Source organism: Rhipicephalus microplus, chromosome X, assembly GCF_043290135.1.
Source record: "Rhipicephalus microplus isolate Deutch F79 chromosome X, USDA_Rmic, whole genome shotgun sequence".
NCBI lineage: Eukaryota > Metazoa > Arthropoda > Arachnida > Ixodida > Ixodidae > Rhipicephalus > Rhipicephalus microplus.
Window position 1 is genome coordinate 467,971,412 of NC_134710.1, and position 21,967 is coordinate 467,993,378.

Here is a 21,967-nt window from a genome sequence, read left to right on the forward strand (position 1 = left end):
GTGGTGGGAACAAAAGGTCTAAAGTTCCTCACTAACTTGTGAGGATCTTTACCGTGCGGTGGTTACTTATACGTGGTCTTTGCTTTGCCGGGAGCCTTATGCATTCGCGAGAACCGCCTCTGCGCATGGATACGTGGTCTCGTTCTGTAATACTGTCTATAAGCAATGTGGTAACGACTTGCCCGATCATGAACACCGTGTGTTATGCTATTTGTGGATGTATGCCGTACGTGTATGTCTGGTAAGTGCGTGTGTAGTGTAAGGATCGACGTGTCGCTTGGGTGAAGTGTATGCTTGCGCCAAAACTTTCATTGAAGCTTCTTCTTGCGTAACTGCGTGAGACAGATAGGAAATGCACAAGTTGGAAGCGATGGAATATTACCAGTCGTTCACACGACGTTATTTTCTAAGTAGCTTAAATATGTTGTCGCCGATTACGATAATCGGTTTTCTAAGCTATGTCTTTTCTTGTGGGTGTATACAAAGAAAAAAAAGAAATAAAGTTGAAGATATGCTGGGAGCACTATAAATATTCGCTCAAAATTGCCACCTTAAGCGTCTTCTTAAAATTAAACAGTGCCGCAAGGTAGTCGTGCCTTGCGGTGAAGTGCACGCTGTGTATTGCGGTAAAACATACATATTGCGCACGCTCGTGTTTAAATTGGAAATGTAGCACTGACATTGGGCCTCGTGTGTGCACCTAAATTGTACACGCGCTATCCTCTGCCTCATCAGTGACGATGCGGCAGTCAGTATCGTCATCATCTTCAGCTTGTGTAACAAGCACAGAACAATTTACCAAGTAAAATATATTTTGTGGCTGGCAATTCGCAAGGCATTCAGATGTTAGTTCATTGCAGGATTAATTCAAGATTGTTAAATGGCACCTTCAAATAAACGAAACATGCATATGAGAGGCTTCCGTCGTACTTCAAAATTTGTGCCATGCCTCAAATTGAAAAAGATTAGAAAGGAAATATATGCTAAGGCTGGGTGTAGACTACCATTCACAATTCAATTATCATTCATATTTTAGAAACTTAGAAAATTTGTAGCTCATGTTTTCCTATCGAGTAAGCACAAAAATAACTGTTGAAGAATGGTCTACAATTACTCACACAGTTTGCAAAAAATAGATCTTTGAAATGTATGTCGTGCCGGAACTAAGTGCAAGGTGGTTAGAGGAAACTGGTTATGACCCGACATAATAGCGCATGTTCGGACGTTTTACATGGGCTGCTTGTTGGCAAAATGGGGTGAGAATTAGGTAAGTGCCTGCATGGATCTGCACCAAGAGACGAAATGTGCTACATCTTTTTCATAAATTTCATTATTTGTGTCAAGCATGCGTGCACTCTTCGTTGTTGTGTTCTCTCAGGGAGCAAGTATATGGCATACGCTTGAAATCCATACGTTACCCCTGCGATTTGAAGATGTTATCACAGTAAACATGAACGTGCAATGTAGTTGGAAACGTTGCTGGGCACCAACTTTCTTAACAATCTGAACCCGCTTATACTACAAAAGTTACCACGTGACTTCAGCCAAATAGTTTCTAACTGTTGTGGTTACTGTCAGATAAAAGTAATAATTAGCTAGTTGTGCTTGGACAACAGTCTTGCTTTACTGTATTAAAATACAGTAATTTAGTACCTGCATATAGAACTGACCACTTAGTTATTTTTTTTTATTTGTGGTCCTATTTGTTACAGTTTACTTCCAAAATATTTCATACAAGGTGGTTGAGTTTTAAGTCCATACAGTGGGCAAATTTTATCAGCAGTACCGCATGCTGTACAATCACTTTTACTTCTCCTAGAAAGCATGGTGTGCCACTATTCCGGTATGTCTCGGCTGGGCTTCTCGACCTCGACGACTGTACATGTCAAACAGTTTGCCAAGTGTAACTACTTACTCCCCCATAACTCTAAATTTTGTCGAGCCATAATAAATAATTGGCAGTAAGGACCAGTTACAAAACACTTTTTTTATGAAGTGCTCATTAATCGGGGACCTAACAATTCTGTACATAAACGATGACAGCAACCACTTCTCCACAGATTGAACGATTAGGTTGTACTAATAAAAGCATTAATATAATCAGACTCTTTTTTTTTTTTGGAAAGTAAATACAATGCATAAATAGTCTTACCAGTCTGTGATTCAATATTGTAGCTAAACTATCGTTGAAAGCCAGAGTCATTTACAAATGCCATGTGAATTCCCGGAAAGTGCTAGGTAGCTTTATATAAATTGGGGATGTCTGCAAAAAAGCAAAAAGCCTACGTTTATGTTGAGCAGAAGTCCAAGTGAACATGCATGCATATGTTCATGAACTAGTTCCCTGTAACATGTGGTGCAACAGCTCTAGCTTAAAAGCTTCAGGCAGCTTTTAAGCTGCTCCAAAAAGATTTTAGTTGCACCAGAAGCTCCGGATATGCCTTTCATGAGTCACGTCACTGTGCCTGTTGAGTCTTTAAAAAAACAGGTTTGAAGGGGATGCTAAAAATTTTTTTTGAAGGGGTAAGTAGCAGAGAGCATTAATTTATTAAAGTCTTCAATTTTATTATGTTAGCTCTGAGGCTTGCAGGTATGTTAAATGAGCATGGTCATATGAGTAACACCTCATAGGTCAATAATTTTTGGGTTGACAGCAAGGTATGAAGAGACAGGATTATGAAAATTGCAGAAGTAGAAGTAATGAAGTTGTCGAGAAGACTTTGTTAACAGTACAATTACAGGCTTCACGCACAATTTGCTTTCCAGCAGGGTGAATTTACTTTTGCTGATGCTTCCGATGGCATTATTGCACTTCATAAGCACTGGTTTTATGCACTGCACGTGACGATCTTGTTTTTTCAAGGTTTATGTACTGATTAAAAAGTATAGGATCAAGAAACTTACATGCTGTCTTAAGGCATAATCAGGCTCACCATAGAGGTAATTGGTGACATTTTAGTGAGTTTTATGTGGGAGGTCTGTGTACATAACATCATAGTAATCTTGCAATGCTGTAGCTTTATTTGTGTAACGAGTGAAGCTTCTTTTCCTGTTAAAATTTCTGCCAAGCAAACAAGTTCCAACAGTAGGATTTGCCCTTGGGTAAAGCAGGTGGTAAGAGTGAGCTTATTCAGAAGCCCTTCAAGAGTACCCACTAAAGGAATTAGTACCTATAGGGCAAAAATTCCAGTGCACCAAGAAGGGCAAGGGAGGACGGTGCAGGTTAACATTTCAGGAGGGCATCTTCTGGACATCATCCTTCTCTAGCCACAAGCTTGTATGGCCAATGTTTAGCAGACTCCTACTAACATAAACTAGGTATAAATGTTGCTTCTCTATTGCAAGATAACACACCATATACCTATTGAGAGTCTCCTCACCACAAGCCCTTACATTAGCCTAAAAATATTTTTTTCTACGGTGCCCTTTTTTTGTCGTAAACAGTTTTCTGAAGCAACAATATGCACATTGTGACAGTCTAGCTGGTGACCACAGAGATGGCTCCCGCCATCACGATGTATACTCCACTCAAAATGTAAGACACTGCAAAATCCTAGTCCGGTGTGCGTGCATACGACCTTGAACATGGAAGCAGTGACCACTTCTCTTGTGTTCTTTGCACTGGCGCATGCTTGCTGCACACCTGTTCAAGATTGTGACAGTGAAATTAGTTCTGGCAATGCTGTCTCAGAGGTAAGACTGTGTACACCCTTAGGAACACCATGGTGGAGCGGGCAGAGATTCATATCAAATGTAGTAATAAACTCGCAACACCATGGTGATATAAGCACACTTGCATTAATTTATTACATTTTTATTGAGGCAGACATCACACAGCTAAGCCTAGTTGTGATCTCTTTTCATTATTGTCTACATAGTTTTCCCGTTGGTCACAGCACAGGAAGAAAAATTTCTCTGTGGGAGCACCATATTTTAAGCTTGCATGACTCCAATGAAGCACTGTGCGAACAGATATATTGAAAATGTCAATACTTCGGGTTCTATAAATGGTGAACTGGTTGTCACATTCAGCCGGTAATCCTGCAGGAGCTTTAGCATATACTCTAAGGTCATTTTGCATCAACAATGCCACATACAATAGTTTAACAATCGTTGTTAATGGGCAAGATGATGCATAGCTTCAGGGAGGTAATTAAGCTAAGGGGGAAAATTATAGATGCCTAAGCACCACTGGAAAAATGAAAAAGCACAGAAAAAGAGCATCGGTCACAGCTGAACTACAGAAAATATTTACACTGCACCACACATTCGCATCGTCTAGAATTTTCCCTAATAATGTTATATCAACCTGCCTAGCAGCAAGTACTTCCAAGGTAATAAAGTGCAGAATGACAATTGCATAAGACAGGGAACAGGATGCGAGTTAACTGCCATCTATCTTTGTTTGTGCAGGGTGTCTACCAACCTGGGAAAGTCGGGGAATTGGGGCCTTGCTGGAAAACTGCAGGAACTTTGGTAAAACCTGGCTAATTCATGGAAACTGGCGGCAGTCTGTGCCACCATCACAAAAAAAAGCATTACCGTTGATCAATACTCAAAAAGTCACTCCTTCGACTGCAACTACAGTGAACAGCTAGAAGAGGCCTAAAAAAAGGCAATGCATAACTGTTTCTTCTTAGTGTACAAACAAAAGGATACACCGACCAAAATAACACAAAGTTTACAGATGTTTAGGCACCTGATATTGTTCTGAATGACAGCCATAAGAAAGGTACATCGTATTTAAGTATGACTAGGTGTGTGATGTAAGCACCAGAAGTATATGGTCAGCGTTCCATAAATCTTATTGAGTATATGTGCAGCTGTGTGAATGTGCAGGGATTCCAGGTGCTGGCATGATGCAAGCTTGTTTTCTTCGACCAGAACACGGTTGCTTGACCAGTCAATTTGAAAGCCTGTATATTCCGCATGTTCAGCGAGGGCATCCAAGGCCACCCATTATTTGGTGACTTCATTTTGAACTGTTGTGTTGTTTAACTCTTTCATTGAAATCACAGGTCTCATAGACTGACATGTTGTCACACTCGTGGCAGATTACAGTGTAAAGAAGACTACAGAAAGTTTGCTCGGCAGCTTATTCTTCCCATTGACTAAAGCATTCCTTAGCTTCCACGTTGGTACATGCACTATTTTGATGTATGTTCCTTCTACATATCACATATCATATCTGACTTTCCAAGCACAGCATTTCTCACATCGGTAAATTTGTGCATATTTGTCGTGGCCACAAATTTGGCTTGGCTTGAAGGCCTTTTAGTTTGGTGCTTATGTTAGAACTGCCATCACAAGAGGTTTGGTGGGCTATGTCTTGCCTTGTATAATATTATTGCTATTATTATTATTATTGGCGATGCAGCTGCAAACGTCCTCCGCTATGCACTTATTGCAGATATTTCAAGAGTAGCACACTCTCTTCTCATTTCATTTCCTTGAGATGGTGTTATTAAATCCATGAGTATTTTTTATCATTATGTTCATAGAAGAGTACGTAAATGAAGGTAACCAAAATACACAACTTAGCTTCACAAAAAAAGCCTACTGGCTTTTTCAGCTTGCCTTTGTTGTACATAGCCTAGTCACTCCTCACAACATTGTTCATGCTGTCTGAGACGCATCTGGAGGCTAAGTTGCATGTTTTGGTTGCTGACAAGGAAGGCTTCTTTTAAACTCTAGATGGCTCTATGTATAATGATAAGGTAGCCACTGGTTTGGAAAAAAGCTGAATAAATCATTTTCTGAGCAACTGCAGCCAATCAATTTATGTGGATGGACATGCATCTTCACTTTCACATGCAAAGTCTGGGGTTCCCCAGGGATCAATCATGGGACCAGTTTTGTTTCTCATTTACATCAACGACATTGGACATGGTTTGTCATCTACTATCAAATTATTTACATACAACTACATCATATATAGAAAAATTGACAGTACCTAAGCTAACGAGTCATTATAGTTGGACCCTAATAAACTCGCATTTTGGTGTCACCATGGCAAATTAACACTTCCAAAACGAAGGCCATGACATTTACAAGAGCACATAAAACAGAAATGAGTCAATATGAAATTCAAGCTCTCCCCATTGAAAAAGTATCCCTATTTAAGTATCTTGGAATTCATTTATCTTCTGACCTGCCTTAGAATAAGCGCATTGATATCATAACTGGTGAGGGGTCAAAAGCACTTGGATTTATTCAAAGAAACCTTTACTTGGTGAACTATACCTCTAAAATGCTAGCATACACTACACTTGTCCGTTCAAAGATAGAATATGCATCCATCATCTAGAACCCACATCAATCATATCTCATCGATTAACTAGAATTAAAATAAAATGAAGCAGCAGGATTTATCACCAAGTGGTATTCTCGCAACTGCAGCACTACAGATATTACGCACTCACTTTCATTACCCCTTCTTGAAGAACGCAGACTGTCGTCACTGTTGTTGCATTTTCGTACATTTTATCATAGTAAATGTGCCTTCATGAAGCTTGTACAAACACACCTCATAATATTTTGAAACATATTGATCACCAATTCAAAATACTCCCTTTTTTGGCACGCACAATTATGTATCAACACTCACCATTACTTCGAAGCACACATCACTGGAACACACTGCCAAGCGACATTGCTTGATTCATTGATCGTGCCACCTTTGTAAACCAATTCGATATTTTCTTGGACATATGACTTACCTATCTGTGTGAGTTTGTAAGTGCATGTATGTGCTTATTTTTACTCTTCTTTCATTGTAAATATATTTCCTCCTTAAAGATGATAGTCTTGCTTGGGATACTCCAATGCAAAAATTTTGGTCTGTCAGCAAAAAGGCTCAAGTACGACCACATCCACAGCATCCACCAGTATTGCTCAAGTTTCTGCGTTCATACTTGTACGATTGTCAATAAAAAGCAAATATTGAGCATATTTGAGGCACAATATCAACACGTCGATATTGTGCACTGTGTTTATTTATACTAGAAAAGGTATAAATAAGTAATTCTAAGCGCTGCAGCTGACAATGCGACGCTTCGCATGGAAAGGCGAGTCTCCTACGCTTTGCTAAGACGATACTGTGCTGCTACCTGTCTTGAAATCTACAAAATATGGCCTCCAAGATTGCACGCATGCTGCGTGCTCGCTATAACAAAGGCCATCCTTTCGTTTTTTGAAATTACCGCCAGATGGCACTCATGTCTCACGCAACACCTCCAGGATCCCATTCACCAGTTTTCTCGTGCAAAACATCAAATAAATATTTCTGTCTATTCACTCTTTTCAGGCGAAATACAATAGTCTTTCGACGACATTTTTGGTCAAATATGCAGATAGGGGGTAATTTTTTTCATGGCAATTTTCTGTATATATATATATTTTTTGCACTATAGCTGTGTCTCTCTTATTGAGTTTTCATTCCTGCCACAATTTTTTTTTCCCTTTTGCATCTTTGTCTATGGAACTGTATTTTACATTGTTTACCACTTTAATTTTATAATGGCAATGTTCTGATTTGCAAATTTATTGTATAACTAAAACCCCCTGCGTAATGCCTGAATGGGCCTTTAGGGTATATATTAATAAAAAAAAGTGTTGATGCACAAAGCAAGTGACTGAACGAATAAGTTTATGCCCTGTTACTAACGCTTAATCAGGAACATGTAGCGGCAAGTGTGAAAAAAGCAAAAAGGTAAAAACTATCAGTTTTTATTTCAGTGAAGATTCATGTTGCCACTAAGAGCTGTTGTTTCAGAAAAAGACACTTGGTAAATAAATGTTCCAGAGTATATTCAAAAAAATTCGGAGCGTTTGAAGACTTGTGATTCGCTAAGAATTTCTAACTCAGAATCTATCATCTTATCACTAAGTGAACAACCTTCTTTGTGCCGTAATGCATTCGGTATAGACGTAAAAGATTTATATTATTGTTTGCCCCAATGTGAAGATTTGAAGTGTATAAAGCAGTGCATGAGAGAAGATAATGATGAGTTGTTGTTTCAGTGCCAGTGTGGCATCTCTATTGCGTCGTTTTTAGAGCTCATGCAGGCCACCTAAATTCTACCGTTGTGTCTTGGAAGGGAAATAATTTTGTCCAAAAATCTGGTATCTGCATTGAATCATGAATATACCTGTAATTAGTTATATTTTTCTTGGGTATGTAGACGGGCAGCTGCAAAAGCATTTGAATTGGTTATCATCACACGCTGTTTGATATGTCCATGACTTCTTAGTTCTACTGGACATTAACAATTGCTCTTTACTGGTTGCTAATATAAAGAAAGATGTTAAGGAAAATGAAATGTCAGCGTTTCACTTTGGAGTTTCAAAAAATTGATGAGCTACAGTTTCTTGATTTAAGACAGGCTTTCATCAAAGATCACATATATAGCAATACCAACCTAGATTCATAAAGCCAATTCTAAATTTTAATTCTGGCCACTCAAAACCATACAGGGAGCCATTGCATCAACTGTGCTAGGTGCTGCTCTTCAGAAGTTACGAGAGCACCTTATGGCGCATGCATTTGATGCACAAGTTGCTCGCCTTGCAAATTCTGGCTTTCTGGGTGACGTGATTTGCTCCTTGTCGGAAAAACTTATTTCAAAGATCGAGAAGTTTTATCATTGTGATTCAAGTGCACTAGAAATTAGCAAGAAAAAGAGGCAGGCAGTTATCCTATACATACACAGGATAGCACATGGTTTGAAAAATGTTGGTGCTCGTTATTGCATAAACATGTCATTCTCAGCACGTAATAAAGTGCATAATGTGTGTACTTTGGTGGATAGAGCATTGTGTCAGCAGCCAGGGAAAGGGAACAAATGTGTCTCCAGTCATGTCCACAGATATGCTCCTTGCACTACTGGCGTGGTTTATGGGATTCCACTGTCTTGCAGCTGCGAATATTTAGGTGAAATGGGGCATTGCATAAGCGTGTGCTTAAGAGGGCATGGGCTAATGCTATCAGATGCTAAAATCACATCTAATTTGGCAGCTCGTGGTAGGCCATGTGGATGTGTGCTCATGGCTGGGCAGAGATGCCCGAAGAAGTATTCTGGAATGCAGATATCGAAATGCGTGGTTTGGAAGCATAAAATACAGATACTGAGATAAATTTGTAATTCATGTGACAGGATATTTCAGAGATACGTTTGCAAAAAGACAAAAAAGTATTCCAGAATACATATACTAAAATACTTTTGTCTATGTCGGGGATAGTTATACTCCATACAAACATTTGTTATGTGCAGCACATTGAAACTTGCAAATGAAATTGATTTATTATATTTTCGGCATTCTCCGAGTGTCATTAAGGCATTACAAAGGATGCTTACACTGCACATAATTGTTAATAACCACATATTTACAGATATCAGTTGCAATAAAAAACTATGCCATATGAGAGCATCAGTCACACGCATTGTACACTGAAATCCGGAACTCAACAGCAACACTATTAGTTATGCTAGAAGGAGCATAGTTCAAGCGAAGTGCTGGAACCATAAACAAACGAACTTCCAGTTGAAGGTGTAGTGTTTTCTAGAAACATCTTAGAAAAGGCAGAAAGAATTAAGAACAGACAAAACAAGGAATGCGAAAGGAGACTCAAAAAGACCTTTTTCGAATCGCTGTTTGGCCATGCTGGCGTTTTTCAGAAATGCTCTGCAGAAAGAGGTATCTTAGATGGCACATGGCACCAAATTCTCTTTGGGTGGTTTGTGGCTTCCGCAATAAGCTCCAGTTTTTCAAATGGGTGCTGCAAAAGAAAAGTGGAAAAAAAACGAGAAAAACAAACACTACTCATTCGATTGGCATGAGGAAATACATTTAAAAAATGGCGCCCATTGTGCAGTATACAATACTCCTCACAATGAAAATATCTGTGCTAGAATTCAATATAGCAGTATAACATTGTTGTCACGCTGAAGCAGGCCATCATTCAAACACATCATGGGATGCGAGTAGCAAAGCAACTAGCTCGCTTTCAAGAAGGTAGGAGTCAGTTTCGCCCTCAGCAGAAATGTAGAAATGGTGGGTGCATATCTTGCCGTGGACTGCCAAGGTCACAGCAGAAATTTTTTTCCCCATTGTCAACACGTCTCAGCTCATTTACAAAAAAAAAAAAAGTAACAAGATACCCGTGTCCTGGATAGTATCGCGATACATGCGATACACCGTGAAAGTATTTCACTACTGAGATACAAATACATTTTTTAAAAGTGCCTCGATACAGCAATACAGACACTCAAAAGTATCTCTTAAATACTATTGCGATACTACCCAGCCCTGTGTGTGCCCCACTTGTAGAAAACAAATATCAAATACTATTGACATGTTGATTAGCGCATGTGTGAAGTAGCCAAAGCATTTTCATTAGATCTAACAACAAGTGCATAAGTATTTCATGTAACACTCGTCTAGATGAAGAACATAAGGTCTTAGAGAAGACATGAATTATTCTGTGTTGTAACAAATGTGTACATGTGCATAGTTTTGATGAGTCAATATTTTCTATATATGTTCTTTCTTTTTCCAAATAAATTTCAGTTGTGAAATCAGCGCTGTGACCCTCTCTGACTGCTTCTAACCCGTTCCTTTGTAAAATATTCTACGGTGAACACTCACCAATTTGCCTAACTCACGATTCTGCATCTTTTATTTACCTATGGAATCGGGGAAGCAGTTGCGGTCTGACAGATTCCTTTTTTCCACCCCATATTCAAACATCAGTGCTTCAAACGCTACTGCAGCTTTTATTGCAGGTGTCTGAGTACTTTGATTGTGCTCCATGTGTTAGAACCCAGAGAAATAAAACACCAACAAGCATGTGTGCATTGTGTAAAAAAAAAAAGAGAGTGAAAGAAAGGATAAAGTAAATTTTGCTGTACAGTTTCGTTGTCGCGACATTGTTGTTAGTCGTTGTCAAGACAAGGTCGCATAAAATACGTAAGTACTCCTTTTTGCTGAAAAGTATATTTTAGACATGTACAAATGAGACGGGGATGCAAATCATTAGTAAATACAGCAGTCTAGATCAAGGTAATCTAATCCAATCCTAAATGGCCTGCAGGCTATAGCCATTATAATGAACTAGAATGTGCTCCAGTAAGCCAACTGGCCGGGCTCTTGCATCCTTATTTTATACGAATGCCACGAGATAGCGCCACCTTTACGTTTCATAGCAGCATTGGCTGCACTGTTGGACTATCGCAGGCTCCTTCAAACTTGCAGCTACAGTTGATTTTATTTGTGTGGCTGTGTTCTGGTTGTTCCAAAAACCAAACAGCCAACTTCCTCAGTGCCTGGGTCGCAAGTTTTGTTTGACCAGATACACACATTTTAGATGCGGAGCATCTTATACTCGCGCCTTGTAGTGCGCCGTGCGCGCCGTCCGCACCGCTTCTCGAACATTCGACAGCTGACGCGCGCACATGCGCCGTCGCGCCGTCGCCCACTCTTCCACCATCTGTGCATCCCTTCCTCCTCTACACACCGCGTTCGACATCTACAATTCTCCTGATTCTCCAGTGGACGCGCATGTGGCGTCGCGCTTCGAGAACATTCAACAGCTGACAGTGCATGCGCCGTCGAGCTGTATATATACTCAAGGTCGGCGCTCGCTCGCTCAGTTGCCGCTCGTCGGTTGGTTTGTACGGCGCGTCGACGTCCAAGGTCGCGGTGAAATGAATTCCAACGAATCCACAAACACAATGATCGACGTCTCTTCGACCAGCGCCGCCCTTTCGCATACGTGTGTACGTGTTCACTCATTTAACACCCCCTCCTACAACCACGTTAACCAATTTAGCCATCGACCCAAGTAAGTCGCAATTTAACACCCCATTTCACAACCACGTTAACCAATTTAGCCATCGACCCAAGTAAGTCGCACTTTAACACCCCGTTAACCAATTATATGCTCCGCATCCTCCTCAGTGTTCCCCCGAGGGAAGCTGCGTGCAATTTTTTTTCATTATTACCACATACACTCACAACATTATGAGTGTGTTTGTAAAAATGTGTTCATTTGTTTTATATGAGTGCCTCTTATTTTATTTTTTTACTGCTAAAGTGTTCTTTCCACCGCACATTTTCCAAGAAGACATTATGGTCATGGAGTTTGCTTTTAATCTATGTGAAAAACCTGGAAAAATCACTACATTTGAAAAAATTTAAATTGATAAACACCCTGTTGTGGCTTTGTTAGCAAGTATGTTAGGAAACAGACACATGTGCAGTATGGAAGTGTGCAATGTCACAGTCATGTATTGTCAAGAAACGTCACATACCTACGCTTGAAATACTTTTCTGACCTTCCAAGTTTCAACAGATGTGTCAATGACACATCACTTCTTTCCTAGGATGAAATGCTTTCAAGAGTCCTATCAGGACCCCTACCTGTGATCTTTTTCAGGTATTTAATATGAACTGACATGCCCTAATGCTTGCATACTTACACAACGATCTGTCAAATTTTCCATACACTCTTAACAGCCTGTAAATTCACTCCTTACAATACCCCCTCCACTCTTCCAGTATAGGCCAAAAGGGGGATTATTTACAATACCATGCTTGTGGAACATTACTATCTATGAATCTTACAATTGTTTGGTGAAAAAAATTAGGGGACCCTCAAGGTTTGAGTAGAACACAACAGTGATATCCTATCCCTAGTGCATACTCCAACCACCTAGTGCATACTTTTTGCAGGGTAACATTGCTTGAAAAGTTCATACTGCAGATTATTACTACGTAATCAATGTTTAAAGTGGCTTGCGCTAGTAAGGGTTTTGCATACAGTTGCAGTCTGCGTAATGGATTTCTAAATGGTGGCTAAGCGAGCTTGTTGATACGTACACATAGTTACTTCGAAGAGCGCAGAGATGGGACACAGGATAGACCACGCAATACAGGTACTGTGTAGTATGCTTTAAACCACGAGCAACTATGTGCATGAAATGTTTTTAAACTTGATATGCACCCAGTACATGGTCCTAAGAGATTACTCCAGTAGCATTTGTGCCTTTTGTTTTTCGTGGCTGCTTTAAACAACGAAGTCATTATGATAATCATAGGTTCTGATGGCCAGTGGCAATGCACATTTGTACCATGAAATACTGCGATATTACATATTGTATTGTGAAGCGTGTATACTAGACGCGTGTATTTGTAAAGCATGAAAATTATTTTTGAGCAGGCACGTGGCTTTGTGGTAGAATGCCTGCTTGCCACACAAGAAGCTTGGCTTCTATTCTCACTCAAACCTAGAAGGTTTTATTTGTTATTCTTTTTATTTCCATGTTTTTATATAATAGACCAGATGTAAAGTGAACATGGAGAATTTCATGCACCAAAAAAATGCCAACACTGCAGCTGTACAGGTGGAATCACACTTGTCCAGAGCAGCGGAGCGCATGGCTCTTGTTAGTGACGGCTTCTACGTCACCTTAGCTACATGCTTTTGTTCACGCTTAAATTATCGCACAAAGGCCTAGCACGCCGTATGCCATGTTAGATATTCATATGGCGTCGGCATTAACATATTTCTGCAGAAAACAGCAACTGAAGCGGTCGGCTGGGTGTTTTAGACAAGTGTGATTCGATCTCTAGAAATATTAAGTGATTTAACACTCCAAATTTAGTTTTGTTGTGTTCAATTCAACAGTCATGATTTGCAAAACTGTATATGTTTTAAAAGTTTACTAATGTTTTAAAATGTTAAGTACACCAAAATAAAAGAAAACTTGTGCAACAGTATTTATTTATTTATTGAAAATACCTTACAGGCCAGAAGGCATTGAGTAAGGGGGGTTACAGTGAAAAATCGCATGTAAATTTCAAAATAAAAACGGTACAATGTCGGTTAGTAATAACAAAAAAATTAACAAAGCAATAAGTCAGCAATACGTAAACATGGCGATGAAGTATATAAGAACACTCCGTAACATAAAAACCCTCGGAAAAGAAGTAAGAGAACGTCAAGATGAAATATTAAGGAAATGCGTCTGAACTTTTTGCCGAAACGTGTTGGGGTTGCTATCAGAGGCGATATCGTCGGGAAGATCATTCCACATGCGGATGGCTTGTGGTAGTGCGGATGTGTTGAACGCGTTCGTGTTTCCAAAAATGCGAGTGAAGCTGAGATGGTTATGTAATCTGCGTGACGTGTAGAGCGGGCGTTGAAGGTGCAACGACGATGTTTTGTTACTGTAGACGTACTTATGAAATAGGCATAACAAGGACACGTGACGACGAACATTTAATGCTTGGAGGGAAAGATGGAGTTTAAGCTGAGTCACACTGGAATTGATGTCATAGTTTCTAGAAATGTAACGGGTGGCTCTGTTCTGGATTGTTTCCAGCATGTTAATTTGATACTGAGCGGAAGGGGACCAAACAGATGAGGCATATTCAAGTTGCGGGCGGACGAAAGTTAGGTATGACATTTTGCGAATGTTAGTGGGACAACGACGAAGGTTTCGGCGTAAATACCCCAATGTTTTGGAGGCTTTTGCACAAACGTTAGTGCTGTGGTCAAACCAGGAAAGCCCTGGTGTAAGGTGGATGCCAAGATACTTGTAAGAAGTCGCCGTGGAGAGCCTGTCACATTGCATATGGTAAGTGAAGTTAGATATGACCTGTTTACGTCCAAAAGAAACAACTTTACACTTATTAGTATTCAACCTCATAAGCCAAGTGCTGCACCAGTTAGAAATAGTGTTCAGATCATCTTGAAGGATGGAGTGATCGTTAGGACAGTTTATAGGTCTGTAGAGCATGCAGTCATCAGCGAAGATTCTGATATGCGATGATATGTTAGTTGGGAGGTCGTTGATGTAGATAAGAAAAAGTAATGGGCCAAGAACGCTCCCCTGTGGGACGCCAGAAGAGACATACGAAGAGGGAGAGGAAGAATTATTAACGATTGTGAACTGCTTGCGAAGTGACAGAAAATTGCGTAGCCAAGATAAAGTGAGGGAGTCTAATCGGAGGGCAGATAATTTTGAAATAAGGCGACAATGGGCGACACGATCGAATGCTTTGGCGAAATCAAGAAATATGCAATCAGTCTGTAGGCCATTATTTATGTTGTAATGAATGTCTGTAGTGAATTCTAGTAACTGTGTTTCGCATGACATGCCCTTTCTGAATCCGTGCTGGTTTGAAAAGAAGAATTTGTTAGTCTCGAGGTGACTGTATACGTGGGAGGCGATTATGTGTTCGAGGAGTTTGCAACATATGCATGTGAGCGAGATTGGGCGATAATTTTTAGGTGAGTTCTTATCTCCGGATTTAAAAATGGGTACTACTTTGGCTATTTTCCAGTCGTCTGGAAGTTTTCCAGACGATAGCGACTGTCGAAAAATGTGGTATAATGTAATGCTAGATATGGAAACAGTATTTTTAATTACCTTAGAGTTGATATCATCTATACCAGCTGATGAGGATGCCTTAATCTGTTTAATTCGACACGCGATACCCTCCACCGTAATTTCAATAGGCTGCATGTATTGGAAGTTGTAATCAGGGATATGTGGTACGTCAGAAGAATCTTCTTGGCTAAATACAGATGAAAAAAAGGTATTAAAAGTAGTGGAGCACTCGTAGTCTGAAAGCGGAATGTTGTTTTCATTAAGTAATGACAACTGGTTGGAACCGTGGTCAGGGGATATGAGGCGCCAGAATTTCTTTGGATTATTTTGCAGAAGAGAAGGTAGGTCGTTGCGAAAATATTTTTCTTTGGCGTTGCATATTGCTTTACAGTAGTCAGTCAAGTACTGCTTGTATTTTTCCCAAGCGGAGGGCGTAGCACTGCGTTTGGCATTGCAGTACAGGCGTTTTTTCTTGTTTCTTTGCTTACGGAGGGATTTAGTGAACCAGGGATTAGATAGATCATTAGAAACAGTGATAACAGGGATATATTGGTTTATCAATGAAGACATCTTGTCTCTAAAAAGCACCCAGTTTTCATTTACAGACCTGTTGTAGAATGACGGAAAGAGGACATTGCTAAAAAATTCTTCGAGCTGTGCACTTATTTTGTCAAACTCTGCTTTGCTGTAGTCCCGAATTTTCTTTTTGGATATTCCTGCAAATGGTACAGGTAAGTCCAACGTTACCTCGATTAAATTGTGATCACTGAAGCCCTTTAGGCAAGAGACTGTCCTCACTGAATCAGGAGCATTAGTTAGTAATAGGTCTAACGTATTTAAACCACGGGTTGGTTGATCAATGACTTGCGAGAGGTTAAAGTCCAAGACTAAGTTAATGAATTCTGTGGAAAGGCAGCATGGTGATGAGAAGTTTGTCCAATCGATCAGCGGGAGGTTGAAGTCACCGAATAGGTAAACTACACCAGTAGGGCAAAGATCTTTGGCATTTTTGATGCTATGACGAAGATCACGTACAAATGTGTTATTATAATCAGGCGGACGGTAACAATTGCCAACCAGAATTTTAGCGTGTTTAGTCACACACATTATCCAAATTATTTCAATGGGTGAGTCAAGATTCAGTACATACGAAGAGATTGTATTTTTTACACCAAGAAGTACACCACCACCTCTCCTGTCGACGCGATCTTTGCGGTATATGTTATATCTTTCACTGCCAGCAAGAACTTCGTTATTTGTGATTGCAGGGTATAGCCAAGTTTCCGTGAGCACGAGTATATCTGAATTGTTGTCTTCCAGAAAAGAGCAGATTGTATCGCGCTTGGGTATTATGCTTCTAATGTTAGTAAATGATATCAGAAAAGAAGGGGTCGCCAAATGTGATTTAGGTTTCTGGTGGTGTTTAGGTGGACATGTTTTGGTTGCGAGCTATCTTTCCGATAGAATAACGGTTTTGCTGGCATGATCAAGTATGTAGGTTTTGCCATCCATGCGTAGCCTGTCAACTGAGAGCTTAAACGGTTTTCTTTGCGTTTTAGCGAATTCAATTAGGCTTTTTCGTGCCTGTCGCGTAGCTAGAGAAAAATCTTCTCCGATAGAATATTTTGACCCTTTTAGTTTTGGAGCTGACGCAAGAATTTGCTGCTTATCTTTAAAGAAAGTCAGTTTGGCTATTATAGGTCTCTGTTTGCTGTCTCTGAATTTCCCCAGCCTGTGCACACGCTCGAATTGTGCGCCAGTCAAAGAAATGTTGAATTTTTCGGAGCAGAATTCGATTATTCTTTTTTCAGATGCTGCCCATCCCTCCTTAGGGTCATCTTCTATTCCAAAAAAAAGCAAGTTAGACCGCCTCTGTCTGTTTTCGGTATCGTTACACCTGAACGTAATCTCGGTCAAATGATCCGAAATTTGGTGCAGGGAGTTATTAGGTGTACCGGTACCAGTTGCCGAACGTGACGCGACAGATGATTCAAGCGCTAAAATGCGTTCAGTCAAACGAGCCACTTCGTTCGTAGAAGCCGTCAGTTTTTCAATGGTCTCGCTTAATTGCGCTGACAAGGCTGCATGCCCTTCCTCTAATTTCTGTATGGTTAACATAGCTGCGGCGAAAGCCTCAGATTCGATCTTGCTCATAGGCCCTGGGTTCGATTCAATATCACCCGACAGCATGAGCAGCATATCAAAGATTACCAGACAGAAACGAGATATTCGTGACGAAGATCGTTTCAAAGCATCACACCATTCGGCTGGGCACGACACCGCAATCAAACAGTAATTGCTACTCCTAACACAGACGGCGTATTTGTAGTCACTGACCTGCAAATTGAGCGGTTGAAACACATGCATCTCTGGTGCGGTGCCGTGCCCGAGGTGATCTGCCGGTGATTCCCTTAAATATGCTGAGCCGGTTCCGTCAGGCGTAGTCGTCGATGCCCCTAGCGGCCAGATGTGCGTCCAGATTTGCTTGTTCAGCGTCGGCATGAAAAATGCAGACGCAGGCCAAGCCGGTGAAGTGCCATCGGGGACCAGTGCGCACGTGCCAGCAAGGTAGGAGCCGACAGCCCAGGTAATCGTGGCCTGCAAATTGAGCGGTTGAAACACATGCATCTCTGGTGCGGTGCCGTGCCCGAGGTGATCTGCCGGTGATTCCCTTAAATATGCTGAGCCGGTTCCGTCAGGCGTAGTCGTCGATGCCCCTAGCGGCCAGATGTGCGTCCAGATTTGCTTGTTCAGCGTCGGCATGAAAAATGCAGACGCAGGCCAAGCCGGTGAAGTGCCATCGGGGACCAGTGCGCACGTGCCAGCAAGGTAGGAGCAGACAGCCCAGGTAATCGTGGCCTGCAAATTGAGCGGTTGAAACACATGCATCTCTGGTGCGGTGCCGTGCCCGAGGTGATCTGCCGGTGATTCCCTTAAATATGCTGAGCCGGTTCCGTCAGGCGTAGTCGTCGATGCCCCTAGCGGCCAGATGTGCGTCCAGATTTGCTTGTTCAGCGTCGGCATGAAAAATGCAGACGCAGGCCAAGCCGGTGAAGTGCCATCGGGGACCAGTGCGCACGTGCCAGCAAGGTAGGAGCAGACAGCCCAGGTAATCGTGGCCTGCAAATTGAGCGGTTGAAACACATGCATCTCTGGTGCGGTGCCGTGCCCGAGGTGATCTGCCGGTGATTCCCTTAAATATGCTGAGCCGGTTCCGTCAGGCGTAGTCGTCGATGCCCCTAGCGGCCAGATGTGCGTCCAGATTTGCTTGTTCAGCGTCGGCATGAAAAATGCAGACGCAGGCCAAGCCGGTGAAGTGCCATCGGGGACCAGTGCGCACGTGCCAGCAAGGTAGGAGCAGACAGCCCAGGTAATCGTGGCCTGCAAATTGAGCGGTTGAAACACATGCATCTCTGGTGCGGTGCCGTGCCCCGCACCAGAGCATCCGCCCACAGCATCCGCTCTGGCACATTAAAAGAAAAAAGACTTGAGAAGTTGTGTAGCGCAGCTCCAGGAATGTGCTTGTACTAATGAATACTTATCCTTTCTTAACGGTTCTGTGGATTTCGAGGGCCTGATTATTTCCTACGGCCAATCAATTTTTTTAATGTACATTTCTTTTATGTCACTGGAAAGCTCGTAGTTCAGAATGTCTAATCACGCATTGGCAACACAAAAAAGGCAATGAAACAGTTTTCACCAACCGTTGTTGCTGATGGAGTCTTATATGCAACACATGTTGAAAACGGTGTCCTGCATTGGTACCAAATTCTGCCATGACAGAGTGCATGAGCAAAGTGCTGGAGAGATAGTGTGTGCATGCACTGTGGTTCAATGCAGGTTTTTTGTTGCTGTGGAGGAAGCTCCACTGCTGAGCATCAATTTCTTAACCTTTTGATGGTTAATAGGATGAATGCATCCCACTTTTTCCTCAGTAAAACTTTCTCTGCCACTTTACGTTGCCATCAGCACAATGCCTTCCAGTTGTGGTGTACCAGAAACATTAAGGAAACTGAGAAACTATATATTGCACATTTACAATGCATGGTATCAGTGATACGTTGAGTTTAAAATCTTTTATTCTGTTAATATTTTTTTTTCAGCAGGTGTCATATTGCGTACCAGGTAGCTAAAGTTTCAAATTTATGGTATTCTTCTGCTCAGATTTTTTAAAGCATTTTAGCATGCAACTATAGATTTTCTTTCTAAATTGCAAAAATTATATCTGCCTAGAATCATTGTGGAAGTGCACTCGAATGAAAAATGATGAAGCAGTTCCTTGCATAGCCTAACAACATAGCATACATGCATAACTGTTTTTTCATGTTTGATGGATGCCACAAAACAGCACATTCTTTGATATTTTTTATCATTATGAGGAGAGGCAATGAGACCAAAAGCTGTGGCTAAGACACTGTTGCTAAAATTTCGTGCCAAAGGAAAAATATGGCAAAATTGCTGCTTCACACAGCCAGGAAGCCAAAGAGAACACGAATTTTCAAGATCATCAAATCATGCAAGATATATGAGAAAAGCAAATATGTCACACCTGAATAGAGTTCACGAATATGATGCAGCATTTGTTAACACACTTACAGCATTCAGTGCATTGACACCACGTCAAAGTGGCTTGCCATGATTCATTACCACAATTTTAATTATTTGCGAAAATGCAGGCTTAACTAAAATGTTCGCCCTTATTCATTGCAGATACAAGACAAGACATGCATAGACACAGCTTCGTTAAATGTGAATGAAAAGCAATATTCTCCTTTTTCTTTATTTTCATATGAATGCGTGCACTCATCTATGCCTGCTGTTTTCTCTTTGTTTTCGACGAGTTTCAATATTATCGCCACCTACCGACAAGACAGACACAAGCTGAAAGGGTACGTGTATGTGAAGACCTTGGGACAGAGCCGCTAGACTCAATGCCACAGGCAGAGGCGCAGAATTGCGTAGAAAATCTGAAATTAAGGTTCACTGCAATTTTTCTCCCACAGTTTTAGAAGTGTTCCTCTGTACTGCTTCCATTGGGCCGTTTTGGGCAAGAAATTTGGCAGCAGAATTACAGCTTAGTGCCCTTATGAGACAATGTGACATGTGTTGCCCCACTTATTCAAAGATGCTTCATGGGTCGATGAGCCACATGCGTCCCACTTTTTTCTCATAAACTGATGGCCATATTTTAGTGAAGATTGTGTCACACTATTTTTAGGCATGAAGTTCTGCAAATTTCTGTTATTATGTGAAAAATATTGATGAATTCACGAAGGGTAAGTTAAATTGCATAATAAGCAAAATTGAAAGTGAGAATGCAATATATATACTATATAATTTTAAGCCAGATTAACGATTGTCTGAGCTGCAGCAGGCAACGTGCAGAAATTCTCCAGAACTCGATACTAAGCTTTTGCCACGAAGCGGTGTAATGGCACAGCTGCTGTGATTTTCAAACACCATTTCAAAATACATATACAACTCAAATTACTCAAGGGAAAGGGAGCTTGACTTTATCTTACTTCTGCATGTTTCCAAATAAAGATCTATTTACACTTCCTGGCCAGTTAATTGCTGTACCCCTAAACAGACATAAAAGTGAAAACCATGACATTTGGTAGTCTAACAATGGACCTAGGGATTTCAACATCACACCAATGTGATTTGGCATAAGCTGCAAAAGCTTATTCAATCAGTCATACATTGTTACCCTTTTATGCCAGTTTTAACGCGATAGTTTTAAAAATCTCGTGGGCATCGTTGATTGTGAGTGATGAACCTTGTGAACAACCGGAAAAATCAAGAAAGATGCAAATAAAATAAGTAATAAAAAATTTCCCAGTTTGCGGGAGGATCAAGCTCAGGCTGTTTGCATGGCAAGCAGGCGTTCTACCGCACAGCCACACATCTGCTTGGAAATTAAGGAAAATAACTTCATCTGCTTGAAAATGCAGTGAAAATAATGTTAGGCTTTACAAACACATGTGTCCTGTATACTGCCTTCACAATTCAATATGTAGTATCACAGTAATATTTCTTGATACAAGTGTGCATTGTAATCAGGCATCAGAACATGTGATTATCTTAAGGACATCATAGTTAAAAGGTGGCCAGCCATAACAAAACGCACACATTTTGCTGCACACATTTCCTTCAGACCAGATAGTGAGTGCATACCAAGTTCGAAAATATTTCATGCACCAAGTGCTTGAAGTACGCACTAGGGCCAGGGTATCATTATCGTGTTCAATTCTTGAAAGCGAACCTTAAGGGTCGCCCAATTTCCTATGATGCAGCTGTGATATCGGGTTGACGTCAACTGTTGCTGGGTGCCATGCACTGAAGTTGATTTATGCAGCAGTGTCCAGGGCTACCATCCTCACTAGTACCAGCACTTCATACCAGCTTATTGATTCTGGTGTTCCTAATGCTCAAGTTCATGTTTGCATCATTGCACAAGTGCAAACAACTGGTTATATAAACACTTGGAATTCTTCAATGCATGTCTGTGTGTGGAACATTTGGACGTATATTTGGCATAATTTCATGATGTGCCGCTATAAAAAAATCAC

General features: G+C 40.9%; 1 protein-coding gene and 1 long non-coding RNA gene across 3 annotated transcripts in view; one reads left to right on the forward strand and one right to left on the reverse strand.

The window, feature by feature from the left end:
* LOC142776681 (uncharacterized) lies at positions 1 to 10,581 on the forward strand. Its single transcript, XR_012887719.1, has 2 exons — positions 1 to 241; positions 4,414 to 10,581. It is a non-coding gene; the product is annotated as an uncharacterized LOC142776681 (long non-coding RNA).
* Positions 7,713 to 21,967, reverse strand: part of LOC142776680 (uncharacterized) — a 27,349-nt gene continuing 13,094 nt past the window's right edge. Inside the window, exons 1-3 of one of the 2 annotated variants that reach the window (XM_075880766.1) lie at positions 17,733 to 18,820; positions 9,638 to 9,778; positions 7,713 to 8,918 (exon numbers count right to left, since the gene is read on the reverse strand). In XM_075880766.1, coding sequence (XP_075736881.1) covers positions 9,674 to 9,778; positions 17,733 to 18,806 — 1,179 coding nt within the window. In that variant the 5' untranslated portion in view covers positions 18,807 to 18,820 and the 3' untranslated portion in view covers positions 7,713 to 8,918; positions 9,638 to 9,673. Of the gene's footprint in view, positions 8,919 to 9,637; positions 9,779 to 17,732; positions 18,821 to 21,967 lie in introns of those variants that run through there. The other variant, XR_012887718.1, reaches the window with a different exon arrangement.